We start from the raw sequence: 19,084 nt of genomic DNA on the forward strand, positions 1-19,084 counted from the left end.
ATGAGACACAGTGAGCTGGGACACAGTGAGCTGGCACATGGTGAGCTGGGACACAGTGAGCTGGCACACAGTGAGCTGGGACACAGTGAGACACAGTGAGCTGGGACACAGTGAGACACAGTGAGCTGGGACACAGTGAGACACAGTGAGCTGGGACAAAGTGAGACACAGTGAGCTGGGACACAGTGAGCTGGGACACAGTGAGCTGGCACACAGTGAGCTGGGACACAGTGAGACACAGTGAGCTGGGACACAGTGAGACACAGTGAGCTGGGACAAAGTGAGACACAGTGAGCTGGGACACAGTGAGCTGGGACACAGTGAGCTGGGACACAGTGAGCTGGGACACAGTGAGACACAGTGAGCTGGGACACAGTGAGACACAGTGAGCTGGGACACAGTGAGACACAGTGAGCTGGCACACAGTGAGCTGGGACACAGTGAGACACAGTGAGCTGGGACACAGTGAGACACAGTGAGCTGGGACACAGTGAGACACAGTGAGCTGGGACAAAGTGAGACACAGTGAGCTGGGACACAGTGAGCTGGGACACAGTGAGCTGGCACACAGTGAGCTGGGACACAGTGAGACACAGTGAGCTGGGACACAGTGAGACACAGTGAGCTGGGACAAAGTGAGACACAGTGAGCTGGGACACAGTGAGCTGGGACACAGTGAGCTGGGACACAGTGAGCTGGGACACAGTGAGACACAGTGAGCTGGGACACAGTGAGACACAGTGAGCTGGGACACAGTGAGACACAGTGAGCTGGCACACAGTGAGCTGGGACACAGTGAGACACAGTGCGCTGGGACACAGTGAGCTGGGACACAGTGAGACACAGTGAGCTGGGACACAGTGAGCTGGGACACAGTGAGACACAGTGAGCTGGGACACAGTGAGCTGGGACACAGTGAGACACAGTGAGCTGGGACACAGTGAGACACAGTGAGCTGGGGCACAGTGAGCTGGGACACAGTGAGCCACAGTGAGCGGGGACACAGTGAGCTGGGACACAGTGAGACACAGTGAGCTGGGACACAGTGAGACACAGTGAGCTGGGACACAGTGAGCTGGGACACAGTGAGCTGGGACACAGTGAGACACAGTGAGCTGGGACACAGTGAGACACAGTGAGCTGGGACACAGTGAGCTGGGACACAGTGAGCTGGGACACAGTGAGACACAGTGAGCTGGGACACAGTGAGACACAGTGAGCTGGGACAAAATGAGACACAGTGAGCTGGCACACAGTGAGCTGGGACACAGTGAGACACAGTGAGCTGGCACACAGTGAGCTGGCACACAGTGAGCTGGGACACAGTGAGCTGGCACACAGTGAGCTGGGACACAGTGAGCTGGGACACAGTGAGCTGGGACACAGTGAGCTGGGACACAGTGAGCTGGGACACAGTGAGCTGGGACACAGTGAGCTGGCACACAGTGAGCTAGGACACAGTGAGCTGGCACACAGTGAGCTGGGACACAGTGAGACACAGTGAGCTGGGACACAGTGAGACACAGTGAGTTGGAACAAAATGAGACACAGTGAGCTGGCACACAGTGAGCTGGGACACAGTGAGCTGGCACACAGTGAGCTGGGACACAGTGAGACACAGTGAGCTGGGACACAGTGAGACACAGTGAGCTGGGACACAGTGAGACACAGTGAGCTGGGACAAAATGAGACACAGTGAGCTGGCACACAGTGAGCTGGGACACAGTGAGCTGGCACACAGTGAGCTGGGACACAGTGAGTTGGGACACAGTGAGTTGGGACACGGTGAGCTGGGACACAGTGAGACATAGTGAGCTGGGACACAGTGAGCTGGGACACAGTGAGTTGGGACACAGTGAGCTGGGACACAGTGAGCTGGGACACCGTGAGCTGGGACACCGTGAGCTGGGACACAGTGAGCTGGGACACCGTGAGCTGTGACACCGTGAGCTGGGACACAGTGAGTTGGGACACAGTGAGACATAGTGAGCTGGGACACAGTGAGCTGGGACACAGTGAGCTGGGACACAGTGAGACACAGTGAGCTGGCAGACAGTGAGCTGGGACACAGTGAGCTGGGACACAGTGAGCTGGGACACAGTGAGACACAGTGAGCTGGGACACAGTGAGCTGGGACACAGAGAGCTGGGACACAGTGAGCTGGGACACACTGAGTTGGGACACAGTGAGCTGGGACACACTGTGTTGGGACACACTGAGCTGGGACACACTGAGCTGGGACACACTGAGCTGGGACACACTGAGCTGGGACACGGTGAGACACAGTGAGGTGAGACACAGTGAGCTGGGACACGGTGAGCTGGGACACAGTGAGCTGGGACACAGTGAGCTGGGACACAGTGAGCTGGGACACATTGAGTTGGGACACAGTGAGCTGGGACACAGTGAGCTGGGACACAGTGAGCTGGGACACAGTGAGCTGGGACACAGTGAGCTGGGACACAGTGAGCTGGGACACAGTGAGTTGGGACACAGTGAGTTGGGACACAGTGAGCCGGGACACAGTGAGCCGGGACACAGTGAGCCGGGACACAGTGAGACACAGTGAGCTGAGACACAGTGAGACACAGTGAGCTGGGACACAGTGAGACACAGTGAGCAGGGACATAGTGAGCCGGGACACAGTGAGACACAGTGAGCTGGGACAAAATGAGACACAGTGAGACACAGTGAGCTGGGACACAGTGAGACACAGTGAGCTGGGACACAGTGAGACACAGTGAGCTGGGACACAGTGAGACACAGTGAGTTGGGACACAGTGAGTTGGGACACGGTGAGCTGGGACACAGTGAGACATAGTGAGCTGGGACACAGTGAGCTGGGACACAGTGAGTTGGGACACAGTGAGCTGGGACACAGTGAGCTGGGACACAGTGAGCTGGGACACAGTGAGCTGGGACACCGTGAGCTGTGACACCGTGAGCTGGGACACAGTGAGTTGGGACACAGTGAGACATAGTGAGCTGGGACACAGTGAGCTGGGACACAGTGAGCTGGGACACAGTGAGACACAGTGAGCTGGCAGACAGTGAGCTGGGACACAGTGAGCTGGGACACAGTGAGCTGGGACACAGTGAGACACAGTGAGCTGGGACACAGTGAGCTGGGACACAGAGAGCTGGGACACAGTGAGCTGGGACACACTGAGTTGGGACACAGTGAGCTGGGACACACTGTGTTGGGACACACTGAGCTGGGACACACTGAGCTGGGACACACTGAGCTGGGACACACTGAGCTGGGACACACTGAGCTGGGACACGGTGAGACACAGTGAGGTGAGACACAGTGAGCTGGGACACGGTGAGCTGGGACACAGTGAGCTGGGACACAGTGAGCTGGGACACAGTGAGCTGGGACACATTGAGTTGGGACACAGTGAGCTGGGACACAGTGAGCTGGGACACAGTGAGTTGGGACACAGTGAGCCGGGACACAGTGAGCCGGGACACAGTGAGCCGGGACACAGTGAGACACAGTGAGCTGGGACACAGTGAGACACAGTGAGCTGGCACACAGTGAGCTGGGACACAGTGAGACACAGTGAGCTGGGACACAGTGAGACACAGTGAGCAGGGACATAGTGAGCCGGGACACAGTGAGACACAGTGAGCTGGGACAAAATGAGACACAGTGAGACACAGTGAGCTGGGACACAGTGAGACACAGTGAGCTGGGACACAGTGAGCCGGGACACAGTGAGACACAGTGAGCTGGGACACAGTGAGACACAGTGAGCTGGCACACAGTGAGCTGGGACACAGTGAGACACAGTGAGCTGGGACACAGTGAGGCACAGTGAGCTGTGACACAGTGAGACACAGTGAGCTGGGACACAGTGAGCTGTGACACAGTGAGACACAGTGAGTTGGGACACAGTGAGCCGGGACACAGTGAGCCGGGACACAGTGAGACACAGTGAGCTGGGACACAGTGAGACACAGTGAGCTGGGACACAGTGAGACACAGTGAGCAGGGACATAGTGAGCCGGGACACAGTGAGACACAGTGAGCTGGGACAAAATGAGACACAGTGAGACACAGTGAGCTGGGACACAGTGAGACACAGTGAGCTGGGACACAGTGAGCCGGGACACAGTGAGAGACAGTGAGCTGGGACACAGTGAGACACAGTGAGCTGGCACACAGTGAGCTGGGACACAGTGAGACACAGTGAGCTGGGACACAGTGAGGCACAGTGAGCTGTGACACAGTGAGACACAGTGAGCTGGGACACAATGAGACACAGTGAGCTGGGACACAGTGAGACACAGTGAGCTGGGACACAGTGAGACACCGTGAGCTGGGACACAGTGAGCTGGGACACAGTGAGACACAGTGCGCTGGGGCACAGTGAGACACAGTGAGCTGGGGCACAGTGAGTTGGGACACAGTGAGACACAGTGAGCTGGGACACAGAGAGCTGGGACACAGTGAGCTGGGACACACTGAGTTGGGACACAGTGAGCTGGGACACACTGAGCTGGGACACGGTGAGACACAGTGAGGTGAGACACAGTGAGCTGGGACACGGTGAGCTGGGACACAGTGAGCTGGGACACAGTGAGCTGGGACACAGTGAGCTGGGACACATTGAGTTGGGACACAGTGAGCTGGGGCACAGTGAGCTGGGACACAGTGAGCTGGGACACAGTGAGTTGGGACACAGTGAGTTGGGACACAGTGAGCCGGGACACAGTGAGCCGGGACACAGTGAGCCGGGACACAGTGAGACACAGTGAGCTGGGACACAGTGAGACACAGTGAGCTGGGACACAGTGAGACACAGTGAGCCGGGACACAGTGAGACACAGTGAGCTGGGACAAAATGAGACACAGTGAGACACAGTGAGCTGGGACACAGTGAGACACAGTGAGCTGGGACACAGTGAGCTGGGACACAGTGAGACACAGTGAGCTGGGACACAGTGAGGCACAGTGAGCTGTGACACAGTGAGACACAGTGAGCTGGGACACAGTGAGCTGGGACACAGTGAGGCACAGTGAGCTGGGACACAGTGAGGCACAGTGAGCTGGGACACAGTGAGCTGGGATACAGTGAGCTGGGACACAGTGAGACACAGTGAGCTGGGACACAGTGAGACACAGTGAGCTGGGACACAGTGAGACACAGTGAGCTGGTACACAGTGAGCTGGGACACAGTGAGCCGGGACACAGTGAGCTGGGACACAGTGAGACACAGTGAGCTGGGACACAGTGAGACACAGTGAGCTGGGACACAGTGAGACGCAGTGAGCTGGGACACAGTGAGCTGGGGTACAGTGAGCTGGGGTACAGTGAGCTGGGACACAGTGAGCTGGGGTACAGTGAGCTGGGACACCGTGAGCTGGGACACAGTGAGCTGGGACACAGTGAGCTGGGACACAGTGAGCTGGGACGCAGTGAGCTGGGACGCAGTGAGCTGGGACGCAGTGAGCTGGGACGCAGTGAGCTGGGACGCAGTGAGCTGGGACGCAGTGAGCTGGGACGCAGTGAGCTGGGACGCAGTGAGCTGGGACACAGTGAGCTGGGACACAGTGAGCTGGGACACAGTGAGCTGGGATACAGTGAGCTGGGACACAGTGAGCTGGGACACAGTGAGACACAGTGAGCTGGGACGCAGTGAGCTGGGACGCAGTGAGCTGGGACGCAGTGAGCTGGGACACAGTGAGCTGGGACACAGTGAGCTGGGACACAGTGAGCTGGGACACAGTGAGCTGGGACACTGAGACACAGTGAGCTGCGACGCAATGAGCTGGGACGCAGTGAGCTGGGACGCAGTGAGCTGGGACGCAGTGAGCTGGGACGCAGTGCGACACAGCGAGCTGGGACACTGAGACACAGTGAGTTGAGACGCAGTGAGCTGGGACGCAGTGCGACACAGCGAGCTGGGACACTGAGACACAGTGAGTTGAGACGCGGTGAGCTGGGACGCAGTGAGCTGGGACACAGTGAGCTGGGACGCAGTGAGCTGCGACGCAGTGAGCTGGGACGCAGTGAGCTGGGACGCAGTGAGCTGGGACGCAGTGAGCTGGGACGCAGTGAGCTGGGACGCAGTGAGCTGGGACGCAGTGAGCTGGGACGCAGTGAGCTGGGACACAGTGCGACACAGCGAGCTGGGACACTGAGACACAGTGAGTTGAGACGCAGTGAGCTGGGATGCAGTGAGCTGGGACGCAGTGAGCTGGGACGCAGTGAGCTGGGACGCAGTGAGCTGGGACGCAGTGAGCTGGGACGCAGTGAGCTGGGACGCAGTGAGTTGGGGTGCACACACATTGATCTTTGAAGGTGACAGGACACATTGGGGGAAAGGTTCGCAAAATATGTGGGATCTTGTTTTTTATAATTAACGTTATTGACTAGAAAATGTTATAAAGCCGAGTTTGATCCCCTCTCTTGGAACTAACACTGAACCACTCAAGGAGGGGTACCTTGCTTTATAATCTGTTAAAATGTGAGCGAAGTGGTATGATCTGCTCTTCAGCAACTTTTAGTGGTTAAATCAAAATAACTCCCTGAGACTCTCACTGTAAAATCAACAAGTAACATCTTATTTATCTAACTCACAGTGAACAGGTTAACTCAACTATTAACAACCCGATTAAAACACTGTTCTAATGGAATGCTGTTTAGATAAATACAATTCCCACTTATTAGCAAAAAAATAGAATTTTTTAGTCACTCTCAAAATTATAACCAGGTTTGTCATCTTCCAGAATCTTCTGTCTTCTTTCTTCTGTCTGGAAACTCTGTCTTCTTTTGCTATCTTCATTATCGAGGTGAGGCTTTGAGCTTGAAAGCTATTAGTTGTGGCAGAGGGCAGTTGCTGTGTCTCTCTGGAGTTGAGAGCTGGCTCTTATACCACTGATGACACACCAAAATCCCCACAATAGGATTGGTTCTCAGGTTACCAAAACATCAAATTTAAATCTAATAGGGTGCTGTTATCCAAGTGCCCAAAAGTGAATGGTTAAAATTCAAAAACAGCCTGTTGTCTTGACAACATTACTGTTTGGCCTTTGATACAATGTTTCAGTCAATGTTCTCTATATGATCCTGCTTCCTTTTTTAAAAAACTCTAAGTCCAGAAAAAGCACCACCTTTTAAAGGGACCAGGCACTTCTTTCCATTGTAGCATTTTACAATTCTTTGCAATTTTACAAATACCAAATTCTAACATTCTACTCAACTTCTCAACAAAAAAATAAGAAAGTTATTCTGAAACTTGATAAAGCTCTGGTTAGACACAGCTAGTGTGTTCAGTACTTGTCATTATACTTTTGGAAGGATGTGTGTGAGGGTCCTTGAGACTACCAGGATGGTTCCAGAGATGAAGGATTTTAATTGCAGGGCTCGGATTGGAGAAATTAGGGTTGTTCCTCTTGGAGCAAAGGAGATTGAGAGGAGATTTGAGAGATGTACAAGATGATGACAGGGTTAGACAAAGAAAAGCTGTTCCCTTTGGCTGATGTTACAAGGCAAGGACTCAGAGTCACAGATTGCAGGGGGAGTAAGAGATGTTTTATGTTGCGAGTGCTAACTACTTGGAGATGGCTGCCCATGAGGGTGGTGGAAGCAGAGGCAATCAATGATTTGAAAGGGAAATTAAATGGACATTGAAAATAAATAAACTTGCAAGGCTATGGGGATTGGATAAGGGAATCGGGCTGACTGAATTTCTGCTCAGAGAGCTAGCAATGATTCAATGGGCTGAATAGTCTCCATCTGTGCTGTTAATGAATCTGTGAGTCTAAGAACAAGAGAGTTAACCCTTCTGTCCCAGATAATAATGAAAACTCAACAAACATCACTCAAATAGAATATTTGGTAATGCTCATAGAATCTTGCTGTGTGCAAGTTAGCCGCCATGTTTTCTGCATTACAATTGTGACCACACAGTATTCTATTCATTACTTTGGGATGTCCAGGAGTTGAAAATCGTGCCAAGAAAGTGCAAGTTGTTTCTTTCCCATTGGTCCATCTGGGACAGAAACTGGCCTCAGTGCCTGAATCATGGGGGGAAATAAATCACCCCAAGTTTCTGCTCCCAATCATCATCCAAAAACACTTCCATTTGTCCATAACTAACATCCCATAACTTCAACAACAGCAAAAATAACTGGTTAACAAGTACTTCAGAGAGAAGGATTCAGAAATTTGTATTCCAAATGCTTCAACTATTCTAATATAACTGTGACACAAACAGTGTGAAGGGCACAGAGGGGACCAAATGATTGAACTTCATTGAAGAGAACGTTTTCAGCCAGCATGTGACAAGCCCATTGAGAGCAATTTGAGATTTAGTCTTAAGAAATTAAGTTGGCCAAGGGGATGAAGCCAAGGTAAGCGACCAGTCTGGAGATGGAGACCAGATATAGTTAGATTTAGCATCATTATGAAAAAAAACATAGATAGAACAGGAGTTAAAGTTCTAATTTGGGGCAACACAAATTTTACAAAGCTGACGAAAGTTGACTGGATACAACTAATAGAAAGGGAAAGAGTGATAGAGCAGTGAGAGACATTCTATGGCACAGTATAGACAGACTCTCACAAAGTAAAAGGGCAGTCCTGTCAATTCTACAGCCTGCTGGTTATCCAGAAACACACAGACCAAGACCAAGATAAAGCAGAAAAGAGAACTATGACACTCACAAAATCTTAACACTGTAGAAAGAGGAGTATAGAAAGCATTGGGGGCGGCGGGCGGGGGGGGGGGGGGGGGGGGGGGCGGTGGGGGGGAGGGGGGGGGCGGTGGGGGGGAGGGGGGGGGCGGTGGGGGGGAGGGGGGCGGTGGGGGGGCGGTGGGGGAAGGAAAAACATAAATTAGGAAAGCAAAGAGAGGATACAAAAAATATTGGCAGGTAAAGTGAGAGAAAGCCCAAAGATGTTTTACCAATAAATTAAGAGCAAGGGAATAATTAAGGGAGAGGTAGGGCTTATCAGAAATGTACATGGTTGATTCGGAAGATGTGGGCAGTGTTCTCAGTGAGTACCTTGTCTCTGTCTTCACGATGGAGAGGGGTGATTCAGACATTCTAGTTAAAAAGGATGAATGTGACATATTAGAAACAATAAGCATAGTGAGAGAGGAAGTATTGGAGGGACTGACATCCTTGAAGATGAATAAGTTCGCAAAGCCGGATGGATTATATCCCACGCTGTTGAAGGAAGGCAGGGAGGAAATAGTGGATTCTCTGAGGATCATTTTCCAATCCTCACTCGATACAGGTGAGGTTCCAGAGGATTGGAGCTCTGTGAATGTTCTACCATTATTTAAAAAGGTGCCAGAAAACTGTAGGCTGCTCAGTCCAACTTTGGTGGTGGGCAAATTATTGGAAACAATTCTGAGTGACAGGATAAACTGTCACTTAGAAAGGCACAGGGATAGTCAGCATGGTTTTATTAGGGGAAGATCGTATCTTACTTAATTTAATAGAATTTTTTGAGGCGATAACAAGGAGGATTGATGAGGGTAGTGCAGTGGATGTTGTCTACATAGATCTCTGTAAGACATTTGACAAGGTCACCCATGGTAGACTGGTCAGAAAGGTGGGATATAGGCAAAGTTGGCGAGTTTATCCAAAATTGGCTCAGTGACAGGAAACAAAGGGTAATGATCGATGGATGTTTTTGATCTTTCACAAGGCTGTGTTGGGGCTCTTGCTCTTTGATGTATATATTAATGATTCAGACTTTAATGTGAGAGGCATGATGTTGAAATTTGCAGATGACACAGAAATCAGCTGTGTAGTTGATAGTGAAGAGGATAGCTGTCAACTCCAGAATGAGAGCAATGGTTTGGTTGAGGGTGGAGAAGTGGCAAATGAAATTCAATCCGGAAAATTGAGGGGTAGTACATTTGAGGAGGACAAACAAAGCAAGGGAATACTTACTCAATGGGATAATTTTGAGAGGGGTTGAGGAAGTGAGAGTCCTTGGAGTGCATGTTCACAAGTCCTTGAAGGTGACTGAACACATGAAAAAGGTGGTCAAGAAAGCATATGGAATGTTTTCCTTTATTGGGCAAGGAATTGAATACAAAAGCAGGATGTAATGATGGAACTGGTTAGGCCACAGTTAGAGAGGTGTGTACCGTTCTGGTCACCACATTATAGAAAGGACATTGCTCTGGAGAGAGTACAAAGGAGGTTTCAAGAATATTAACAGGGCTAGAAAAGTGTAGCTATGAGGAGAGATTGGATAGACTAATGCTTTCTTTCCTTCGAACAGAGGAGGCTAAGGGGTGACCTAACTGAGGTGTACACAATTATGAGGGGCCTGGACAGGGTAGACGGGAAAGACTTGTTTCTCCTAGCGAGAGGTCAATGACCAGGGGGCATAGATTTAAGGCGGTTAGTAGAAGGATTAGTGGGGGCATGAGGAAAATCTTTCACCCAGAGGGTAATGGGCACCTCGAATTCGTTGTCTGAATTAGTGTTTGAGGCTGAAACACTCAACTATTTAAAATTAGCTGAATCTGTATCAGAAGAGCTGTAACGGGCAAAGCTACAGACCAGGTGCCAGAACGTTAGAATGGGCAACTGGTTTGTTATTTTGTCTTACCTGATAAGCATGGAACAAATGGGCTGAATGGCCTCTTTCTGTGGCATAACATTTCTAAGCTTCTATTGGGAATGAATTTATGATGAAGACACAAAGGTGGCATAACAAGATCCCAATAAAGCAATAAGATTCAACAACAAGGTCATCTATTTTTAGTGTTGTAGGTGAGAGGAGAAACTGTCCTCCTCAGATGCATAGTCACCTCCACAGCAACAGTGAACTTCCATTTTAACCTCACATCAAACTTAGCCAAAGTTAAGTTTCAGAGCAATGCCCCCTCTGAGGGCAGTGCCCTCTCCCAGCCCTGTTCAATGTTAGGTTACCTGCTCAATTCATTAGGTTGGGATTTGAACCCACAGCCTCCTGGTTTGGTCTGTGGGAAAGGAAAGGGAGATGAGTGCAGTGAGTTTATGCTGGAGGCACAACATGACTCACTTCCTGTGTGTGGATCAAGGAGGGAGAGAGTGTAAGAGATTGTAATATGATGCTGCCTGCAGCTGAATAACCGACTGGCATTCAACCTCTAGGCTTGCTTGTGAAGAACAGACAACTGGAGATGGCATAAGTTGCAGGAAGGATTAGGGAGGAGTGGAAGGTGGGAATGTGAGGAGAGGATAGGGGAGGAATGAATCGACGGAGAAAAGGTATTAGGAGGAGGGAGAGAGGGTGGAAGGGTAGAGTGTGGTGGAAATAATTTTTTGAGGTGTGTCTATTTCAATGCCAGGAGTATTGTGGGGAAGGCAGATGAGCTGAAGGCATGGATAGACACATGGAAATATGACATTATAGCCATTAGTAAAACTTGGCTACAGGAGGGGCAGGACTGGCAGCTCAATGTTCCAGGGTTCCAATGTTTCAGGCGGGATAGAGGCAGAGGGATAAAAGGTGGGGGGGTGGCATTGTTGGTCAGGGAAAATGTAACAGCGGTACTCAGGCAGGATAGATTAGGGAGCTTGTCGACAGAGGCCCTATGGGTGGAGCTGAGAAACAGGAAAGGTATGACCACATTAATGGGCTTGTATTATAGACCACCCAATAGTCAGCGAGAATTGGAGGAGCAAATCAGCGGAGAGATAGCTGACAACTGCAAGAAACACAAAGTTGTGATAGTAGGGGATTTTAATTTTCCACATATAGATTGGGACTCGCATACTGTTAAAGGTTTAGACGGGGTAGAGTTTGTAAAATGTGTTCAGGAGAATTTTCTACATCAGTATATAGAGGTGCCAACTCGAGAGGATGCGATATTGGATCTCCTATTGGTAAATGAGTTAGGGCAGGTGATGGATGTGAGTGTGAGGGAACACTTTGGATCCAGTGATCATAATGCCATTAGTTTCAACCTGATCGTGGATAAGGATAGATCTGGTCCTCGGGTTGAAGTTCTGAACTGGAAAAAGGCCAAATTTGATGAAATGAGAAGGGATCTGGGAAGTGTGGATTGGCACAGGCTGTTCTCTGGTAAGGATGTAAATGGAAAGTGGGAGGCCTTCAAAGGAGAAATTTTGAGAGTGCAGAGTTTGTATGTTCCTGTCAGGATTAAAGGCAAAGTAAATAGGAATAAGGAACCTTGGTTCTCGAGGGAGATTGTAACACTGATTAAGAGGAAGAGAGAGTTGTATGAAATGTACAGGCAGCAAGGAACACATCAGATGCTCGAGGAGTATAAAAAGTGCAAGAAGCTACTTAAGAGGGAAATCAGGAGGGCTAAAAGAAGACATGAGGTTGCTTTGGCAGACAGAGTGAAGAAAAATCCAAAGAGCTTCTATAGGTATATTGGGAGCAAAAGGATAGTGAGGGATAAAATTGGTCCTCTTGAAGACCAGAGTGGTAGACTGTGTATGGAACCAAAAGAGATGGGGGAGATACTAAATGGTTTTTTTGCATCCGTATTTACTGAGGAAACGGGCATGGAGTCTACGGAAATAGGGCAAACTGGTAGGGAGGCCATGGAACCTTTACAGATTAAAGGGGAGGAGGTGCTCGCTGTCTTGAGGCAAATCAGAGTGGATAAATCCCCAGGACCGGACAGGGTATTCCCACGGACCTTGAGGGAAGCTAGTGTTGAACTTGCAGGGGCCCTGGCAGACATATTTAAAATGTCAGTATTCACGGGGGAGGTGCCGGATGATTGGAGGGTGGCTCATGTTGTTCCGTTGTTTAAAAAAGGTTCCAAAAGAAATCCGGGAAATTATCGGCCAGTAAGTTTGACGTCGGTGGTGGGCAAGTTATTGGAAGGTGTGATAAGGGATAGGATCTACAAATATTTGGATAGACAGGGACTTATTAGGGAGAGTCAACATGGCTTTGTGCGTGGTAGGCATGTTTGACCAATCTATTAGAGTTTTTCGAGGCGGTTACCAGGAAAGTGGATGAAGGGAAGGCGGTGGATGTTGTCTACCTGGATTTCAGCAAGGCCTTTGACAAGGTCCCTCATGGGAGGTTAGTTAGGAAGGTTCAGTCGCTAGGTATACATGGGGAGGTAGTAAATTGGATAAGACACTGGCTCAATGGAAGAAGCCAGAGAGTGGTTGTGGAGGATTGCTTCTCTGAGTGGAGTGGGGTGCCGCAGGGATCGGTGTTGGGTCCATTGTTGTTTGTCATCTATATCAATGATCTGGATGATAATGTGGTAAATTGGATCAGCAAGTTTGCTGATGATACAAAGATTGGAGGTGTAGTGGACAGTGAGGAAGGTTTTCAAAGCTTGCAGAGGGATTTGGACCAACTAGAAAAATGGGCTGAAAAATGGTAAATGGAATTTAACGCAGACAAGTGTGAGATATTGCACTTTGGAAGGACAAACCAAAGAAGAACGTACAGGGTAAATGGTAGGACTCTGAAGAGTGCAGTTGAACAGAGGGATCTGGGAATACAGGTACAGAATTCCCTAAAAGTGACGTCACAGGTGGATAGGGTCGTAAAGAGTGCCTTTGGTACATTGGCCTTTATAAATCACCCTTAACCCATGCACCAGAGGGCATGGGTTAAGGGTGAAAGGAGAAAAGTTTAAAGGGAATATTAGGGGGGGCTTCTTCACGCAGAGAGTGGTGGGAGTGTGGAATGAGCTGCCGGATAAAGTGGTAAATGCGGGGTCACTTTTAACATTTAAGAAAAACTTGGACGGGTTCATGGATGAGAGGGGTGTGGAGGGATATGGTCCAAGTGCAGGTCAGTGGGACTAGGCATAAAATGGTTCGGCACAGACAAGAAGGGCCAAAAGGCCTGTTTCTGAGCTGTAATTTTCTATGGTTCTATGGAGTATCGAGTATAAAAGTTGGAGTGTTATGGTAAGGTTATATAAGGTATTGGTGAGGCCGAATTTGGAGTATTGTGTACAGTTTTGGTCACCTAGTTACAGGAAGGATGTAAATAAGATTGAAAGAGTGCAGAGAAGGTTCACAAGGATGTTGCCGGGACTTGAGAAGCTGAGTTACAGAGAGAGATTGAATAGGTTGGGACTTTATTCCCTGGAGCGTAGAAGATTGAGGGGAGATTTGATAGAGGTGTATAAGATTTTGATGGGTATAGATAGAGTGAATGCAAGCAGGCTTTTTCCGCTGAGGCTAGGGGAGAAAAAAACCAGAGGGCATGGGTTAAGGGTGAAAGGAGAAAAGTTTAAAGGGAATATTAGGGGGGGCTTCTTCACGCAGAGAGTGGTGGGAGTGTGGAATGAGCTGCCGGATAAAGTGGTAAATGCGGGGTCACTTTTAACATTTAAGAAAAACTTGGACGGGTTCATGGATGAGAGGGGTGTGGAGGGATATGGTCCAAGTGCAGGTCAGTGGGACTAGGCATAAAATGGTTCGGCACAGACAAGAAGGGCCAAAGGGCCTGTTTCTGAGCTGTAATTTTCTATGGTTCTATGGACCATGGAGGGGAGGGGAAAGTGGCGGGGTGGAAAATGTTTGGGGTGGCTGATATTGAGAATGAAATCATAGAACCCCTACAGTGCAGAAAGAAGCCATTCAGCCTATCGAGTCTGCACCAACAGCAATCCCACCCAGGCCTTATCGCCATAACCCCACATATTTATCCTGCTCGTCCCCCCGACACTAAGGGGCAATTTAGCATGGCCAATCCACCTAACCAGCACATCGTTGGAGTGTGTGTGAAGGATGATTGGGGTTGGAAATAATGGGGAGGGGGAGATAATGGGAGGAAGATGATCGGGGGAGGGGGGGGTAGGTTATGAAAAGGGGATGATAATGGGCTGGGGGGATGATGGGGAGGGGATGATAATGGACGGGGGGGGGATGATGAGGAGGGGATGATAATGGGCGGAGGGGATGATGGGGAGGGGGAGATAATGGGAGGAAGATGATGAGGAGGGGGAGATAATGGGAGGAAGATGGTGAGGAGGGGGAGGAAGAAGATGATGAGGGGGAGGAAGATGATGAGGAGGGGGAGGTTATGAGGAGGGGATGATAATGGAGGGGATGATAATGGGTGGGATGATGGGGAGGTTTGAGTGAAAGGATTTTGGCATTCTCATAGCCAGGGGGCTATAAACTGGGGAATCTGTCCCTGAGGGAGTAAGAGAAGGAAAGAGTGGTGAGGGAGAGTAAGTTGGAGCTCGTGTGAGAGGAAAATGCTGGAAAGAAAAATGCTGATGACACATCTCTCAGCCCCTCCCTGTGTGTGAGAGATGATCACCTGTAGGAGAGACAGAGAAAGGCAGCCTGACTCTGTCCCTGACACTGTAGAATGGAGCTGTATGTGTCTGCAGCCTCCTGTGGCAGCTCACACTGACCCGCCTTCCGGGAAGCTTGTGCTCTCTCTGTCCTCTCTGTTTGTTTCTGTGCACTCCGTCTCTCTGTGCACTTTGTCCCACTGCTCTCTCTGTCTGTCTCTGTGAACTCTCCCTCCCTCTCTCTCTCTCTCTGCTGTCCTGACGCCTCTCTCCTGCTCGCAGCCTCTGGAGTTGCGATGCCCCGTTCAAAGAGTCTCCATCCGAGACAGGGCAGCGCCGAACAACCAAACGGAGCCCCCAAGTCCCCCCTGCAGCGGTCCCGATCTTGCACACAGAGCCAGGAGCTGACTTACAAGGTGTGTACATCTTTATTCACTCCTAAACTTCGCTCCATAGATAAAATAGAAACATTTACAACATCAAAAGATCCGGCAAATTGGGAGTTTAACCCTTTCAATCGCTGCAAATGGTCAGCAAACAGTGCAGGAACTCTGCACTCACTGAGCTCAGGGTCACATTCACAGCTGGGGGCGGGGGGAGGAGATTCTCCCCCACCCTCAGCTGGCGACCCCGCCCCCCCCACCCTCAGCTGGCGACCCCGCCCCCCCCACCGTCAGCTGGCGACCCCGCCCCCCCCCCCCTCAGCTGGCAACCCCGCCTCTCCCCCCCCCTCAGCTGGCAACCCCGCCTCTCCCCCCCCCCCTCAGCTGGCAACCCCGCCCCCCCCCCTCAGCTGGCAACCCCGCCCCCCCCCTCAGCTGGCAACCCTGCCTCCCCCACCCTCAGCTGGCAACCCCGCCCCCCCCTCAGCTGGCAACCCCGCCCCCCCCCTCAGCTGGCAACCCTGCCTCCCCCCCCTCAGCTGGCAACCCTGCCTCCCCCCCCCTCAGCTGGCAACCCCGCCCCCCCCCCACCCAGCAACCCTGCCTCCCCCCCCCTCAGCTGGCGACCCCGCCCCCCCCTCAGCTGGCGACCCCGCCCCCCCCTCAGCTGGCGACCCCGCCCCCCCCCTCAGCTGACGACCCCGCCCCCCCCTCAGCTGGCAACCCCGCCCCCCCCCACCCTCAGCTGGCAACCCTGCCTCCCCCCCCCTCAGCTGGCGACCCCGCCCCCCCCTCAGCTGGCGACCCCGCCCCCCCTCAGCTGGCGACCCCCCCCCCTTCAGCTGGCGACCCCGCCCCCCCCTCAGCTGGCAACCCCGCCTCCCCCCCCCCCCTCAGCTGGCAACCCCGCCTCCCCCCCCCCCCTCAGCAGGCGACCCCCCCTCCCCCACCCTCAGCTGGCAACCCCGCCCCCCCCCCTCAGCTGGCAACCCCGCCCCCCCCCCCCCCTCAGCTGGCAACCCCACCTCCCCCACCCTCAGCTGGCAACCCCGCCTCCCCCACCCTCAGCTGGCGACCCCGCCCCCCCACCCTCAGCTGGCGACCCCGCCCCCCCCCACCCTCGGCTGGCGACCCCGCCTCCCCCACCCTCAGCTGGCGACCCCGCCCCCCACCCTCAGCTGGCGACCCCGCCCCCCCCCACCCTCGGCTGGCGACCCCGCCTCCCCCACCCTCAGCTGGCGACCCCGCCCCCCCACCCTCAGCTGGCGACCCCGCCTCCCCCATCCTCAGCTGGCGACCCCGCCCCCCCATCCTCAGCTGGCGACCCCGCCCCCCCCACCCTCGGCTGGCAACCCCGCCTCCCCCACCCTCAGCTGGCGACCCCGCCTCCCCCATCCTCAGCTGGCGACCCCGCCTCCCCCACCCTCAGCTGGCGACCCCGCCTCCCCCATCCTCAGCTGGCAACCCCGCCTCCCCTACCCTGAGCTGGCAACCCCGCCTCCCCCACCCTCAGCTGGCAACCCCGCCTCCCCCACCCTCAGCTGGCAACCCCGCCTCCCCCACCCTCAGCTGGCAACCCCGCCTCCCCCACCCTCAGCTGGCGACCCCGCCTCCCCCATCCTCAGCTGGCGACCCCGCCCCCCCCCACCCTCGGCTGGCAACCCCGCCCCCCCCCACCCTTGGCTGGCAACCCCGCCCCCCCCCACCCTTGGCTGGCAACCCCGCCTCCCCTACCCTGAGCTGGCAACCCCGCCTCCCCCACCCTCAGCTGGCAACCCCGCCTCCCCCACCCTCAGCTGGCAACCCCGCCTCCCCCACCCTCAGCTGGCAACCCCGCCTCCCCCACCCTCAGCTGGCAACCCCGCCTCCCCCACCCTCAACTAGTAACCCCGCCTCCCTCACCCACAGCTAGTAAACCTGCCTCCACATCTGTTGCCAGACAAGCAACTTGGGATCAGCCTTTTAATCAGCTGGGAGTTAAAATCCTTCTTGGAACAATTTTTTATCTTTTAAGTTTTTTAACTTCTAATTTTGCAAGCTAGAATGAGGCTGTTCAGCCCATCTTTCCCTGTGCTGGCTCTTTGAAATCAAACTATCCAATTGGTCTCATCCCCATGGTCCTGTACGTTTCGGTGGAGGAGACTCTGGCATGTTTGCCTGTAGCAAAGAGGGGATATGAGAAAGCTCTGGCTGGTAAAAGTAGGAAAAATCCTAAGATATTCTATAAGTATATCAATGGGAAGAGGATAACCAGGGAAAGAGTAGGGCCCATTAGGGACCAAGGGGAAATCTGTGCCTAGAGGCAGAGGACATTGGTAGGGTGTTAAACAAATATTTCACATCTGTCTTCACCCATGAGAATGAGGAGGCAGTTAGTGAGATTTTGCAAGCCCAGGCAAGTCGTGGGGGTTACAGATCGTGTGACATGAACCCAAGATCCTGGTTGAGGTCATCCTCGTGTGCGGAAAGGAATGGATGTCCCAAGGCACGGTACATTGGCGAAACCATGCAGATGCTACAACGGATGAATGGACACCGCTCGACAATCACCAAGCAGGAGTGTTCCCTTGTGAACAGAGTGTTGCTCTGTTTGTGAACCCAACTCTTCACTCACCTGATGAACGGGCAGCGCTCCGAAAGCTCATGCTGCCAAATAAACCTGTTGGACTTTAACCTGATGTCAGGGAGAGAGACAGTGAGGCTCCAGAGAAAATTATCATAGGGAATGACAAGGTATTGGAGGTATTGGCGGGCTTAAAGGTGACATCACCAGGCCCGGATGAATTGTGTCCCACGCTGTTGTGGGAGGCAAGAGAGAAAATTGCAAATTTTTAATTCCTGACCCAAATTTTTAATTCCTCCCTGGTCACTGGGGAGGTGCCAGAGGACTGTAGAACAACGAATGTGGTTCCACTATTTAAGAAAGGTTGTCGAGACAAGCCAGGGAACGACAGACTTGTGAGTCTCATGTCTGTGGTTGGGAAACGATTGGAGAAGATTCTGAAGGAGAGAATCCATCTCCATTTGGAGAGGCAAGGCTTGATCAGGGATAGTCAGCATGGTTTTATCAGAGGGAGGTCATGCCTAACAGATTTGATTGAATTTTTTGAGCATGTAACCAAGTGTGTGGATGAGGGTAAGGCAGCTGATGTAGTTTACATGGATTTTAGCAAAGCCTTTGACAAAGTCCCTATGACATGGGAGACTTATTAAGAAGGCTAATGCACATGGGATACAGGGTGATCTGACCAGGTGGATTTATAATTGGCTTAGCAGTCGGAGACAGAGGGTGGTGACAGACAACTGCTTTAGTGACTGGAGGCCAGTGACCAATGGCCCCTTATTGTTCATCATTTATATCAATGACGTAGATGGCTATGTGGGAGGGTAGGATCAGTAAGTTTGCCGATGACACAAAGATTGGCTAGGTGGTAAACAGTGAGGTTGAGTGTCTTGGGCTACAGGAAGATATAGACAAG

The 19,084-nt window shown here is 52.2% G+C and overlaps 1 protein-coding gene across 3 annotated transcripts in view; it reads left to right on the top strand.

Moving 5' to 3' along the window:
* LOC144501473 (ras-related protein Rab-37) overlaps positions 1–19,084 on the top strand; it is a 359,260-nt gene that overhangs the window by 145,890 nt on the left and 194,286 nt on the right. For 2 of the 3 annotated variants that reach the window (XM_078225255.1, XM_078225256.1), the window contains exon 1: positions 15,306–15,638. The exons of the other annotated variant lie outside the window; for it this stretch is intronic. In XM_078225255.1, the coding sequence (XP_078081381.1) occupies positions 15,519–15,638 (120 nt within the window). In that variant the 5' untranslated portion in view covers positions 15,306–15,518. Of the gene's footprint in view, positions 1–15,305; positions 15,639–19,084 lie in introns of those variants that run through there. 3 annotated transcript variants of the gene reach the window in all.

Source organism: Mustelus asterias, chromosome 12 (genome assembly GCF_964213995.1).
Source record: "Mustelus asterias chromosome 12, sMusAst1.hap1.1, whole genome shotgun sequence".
Lineage (NCBI taxonomy): Eukaryota > Metazoa > Chordata > Chondrichthyes > Carcharhiniformes > Triakidae > Mustelus > Mustelus asterias.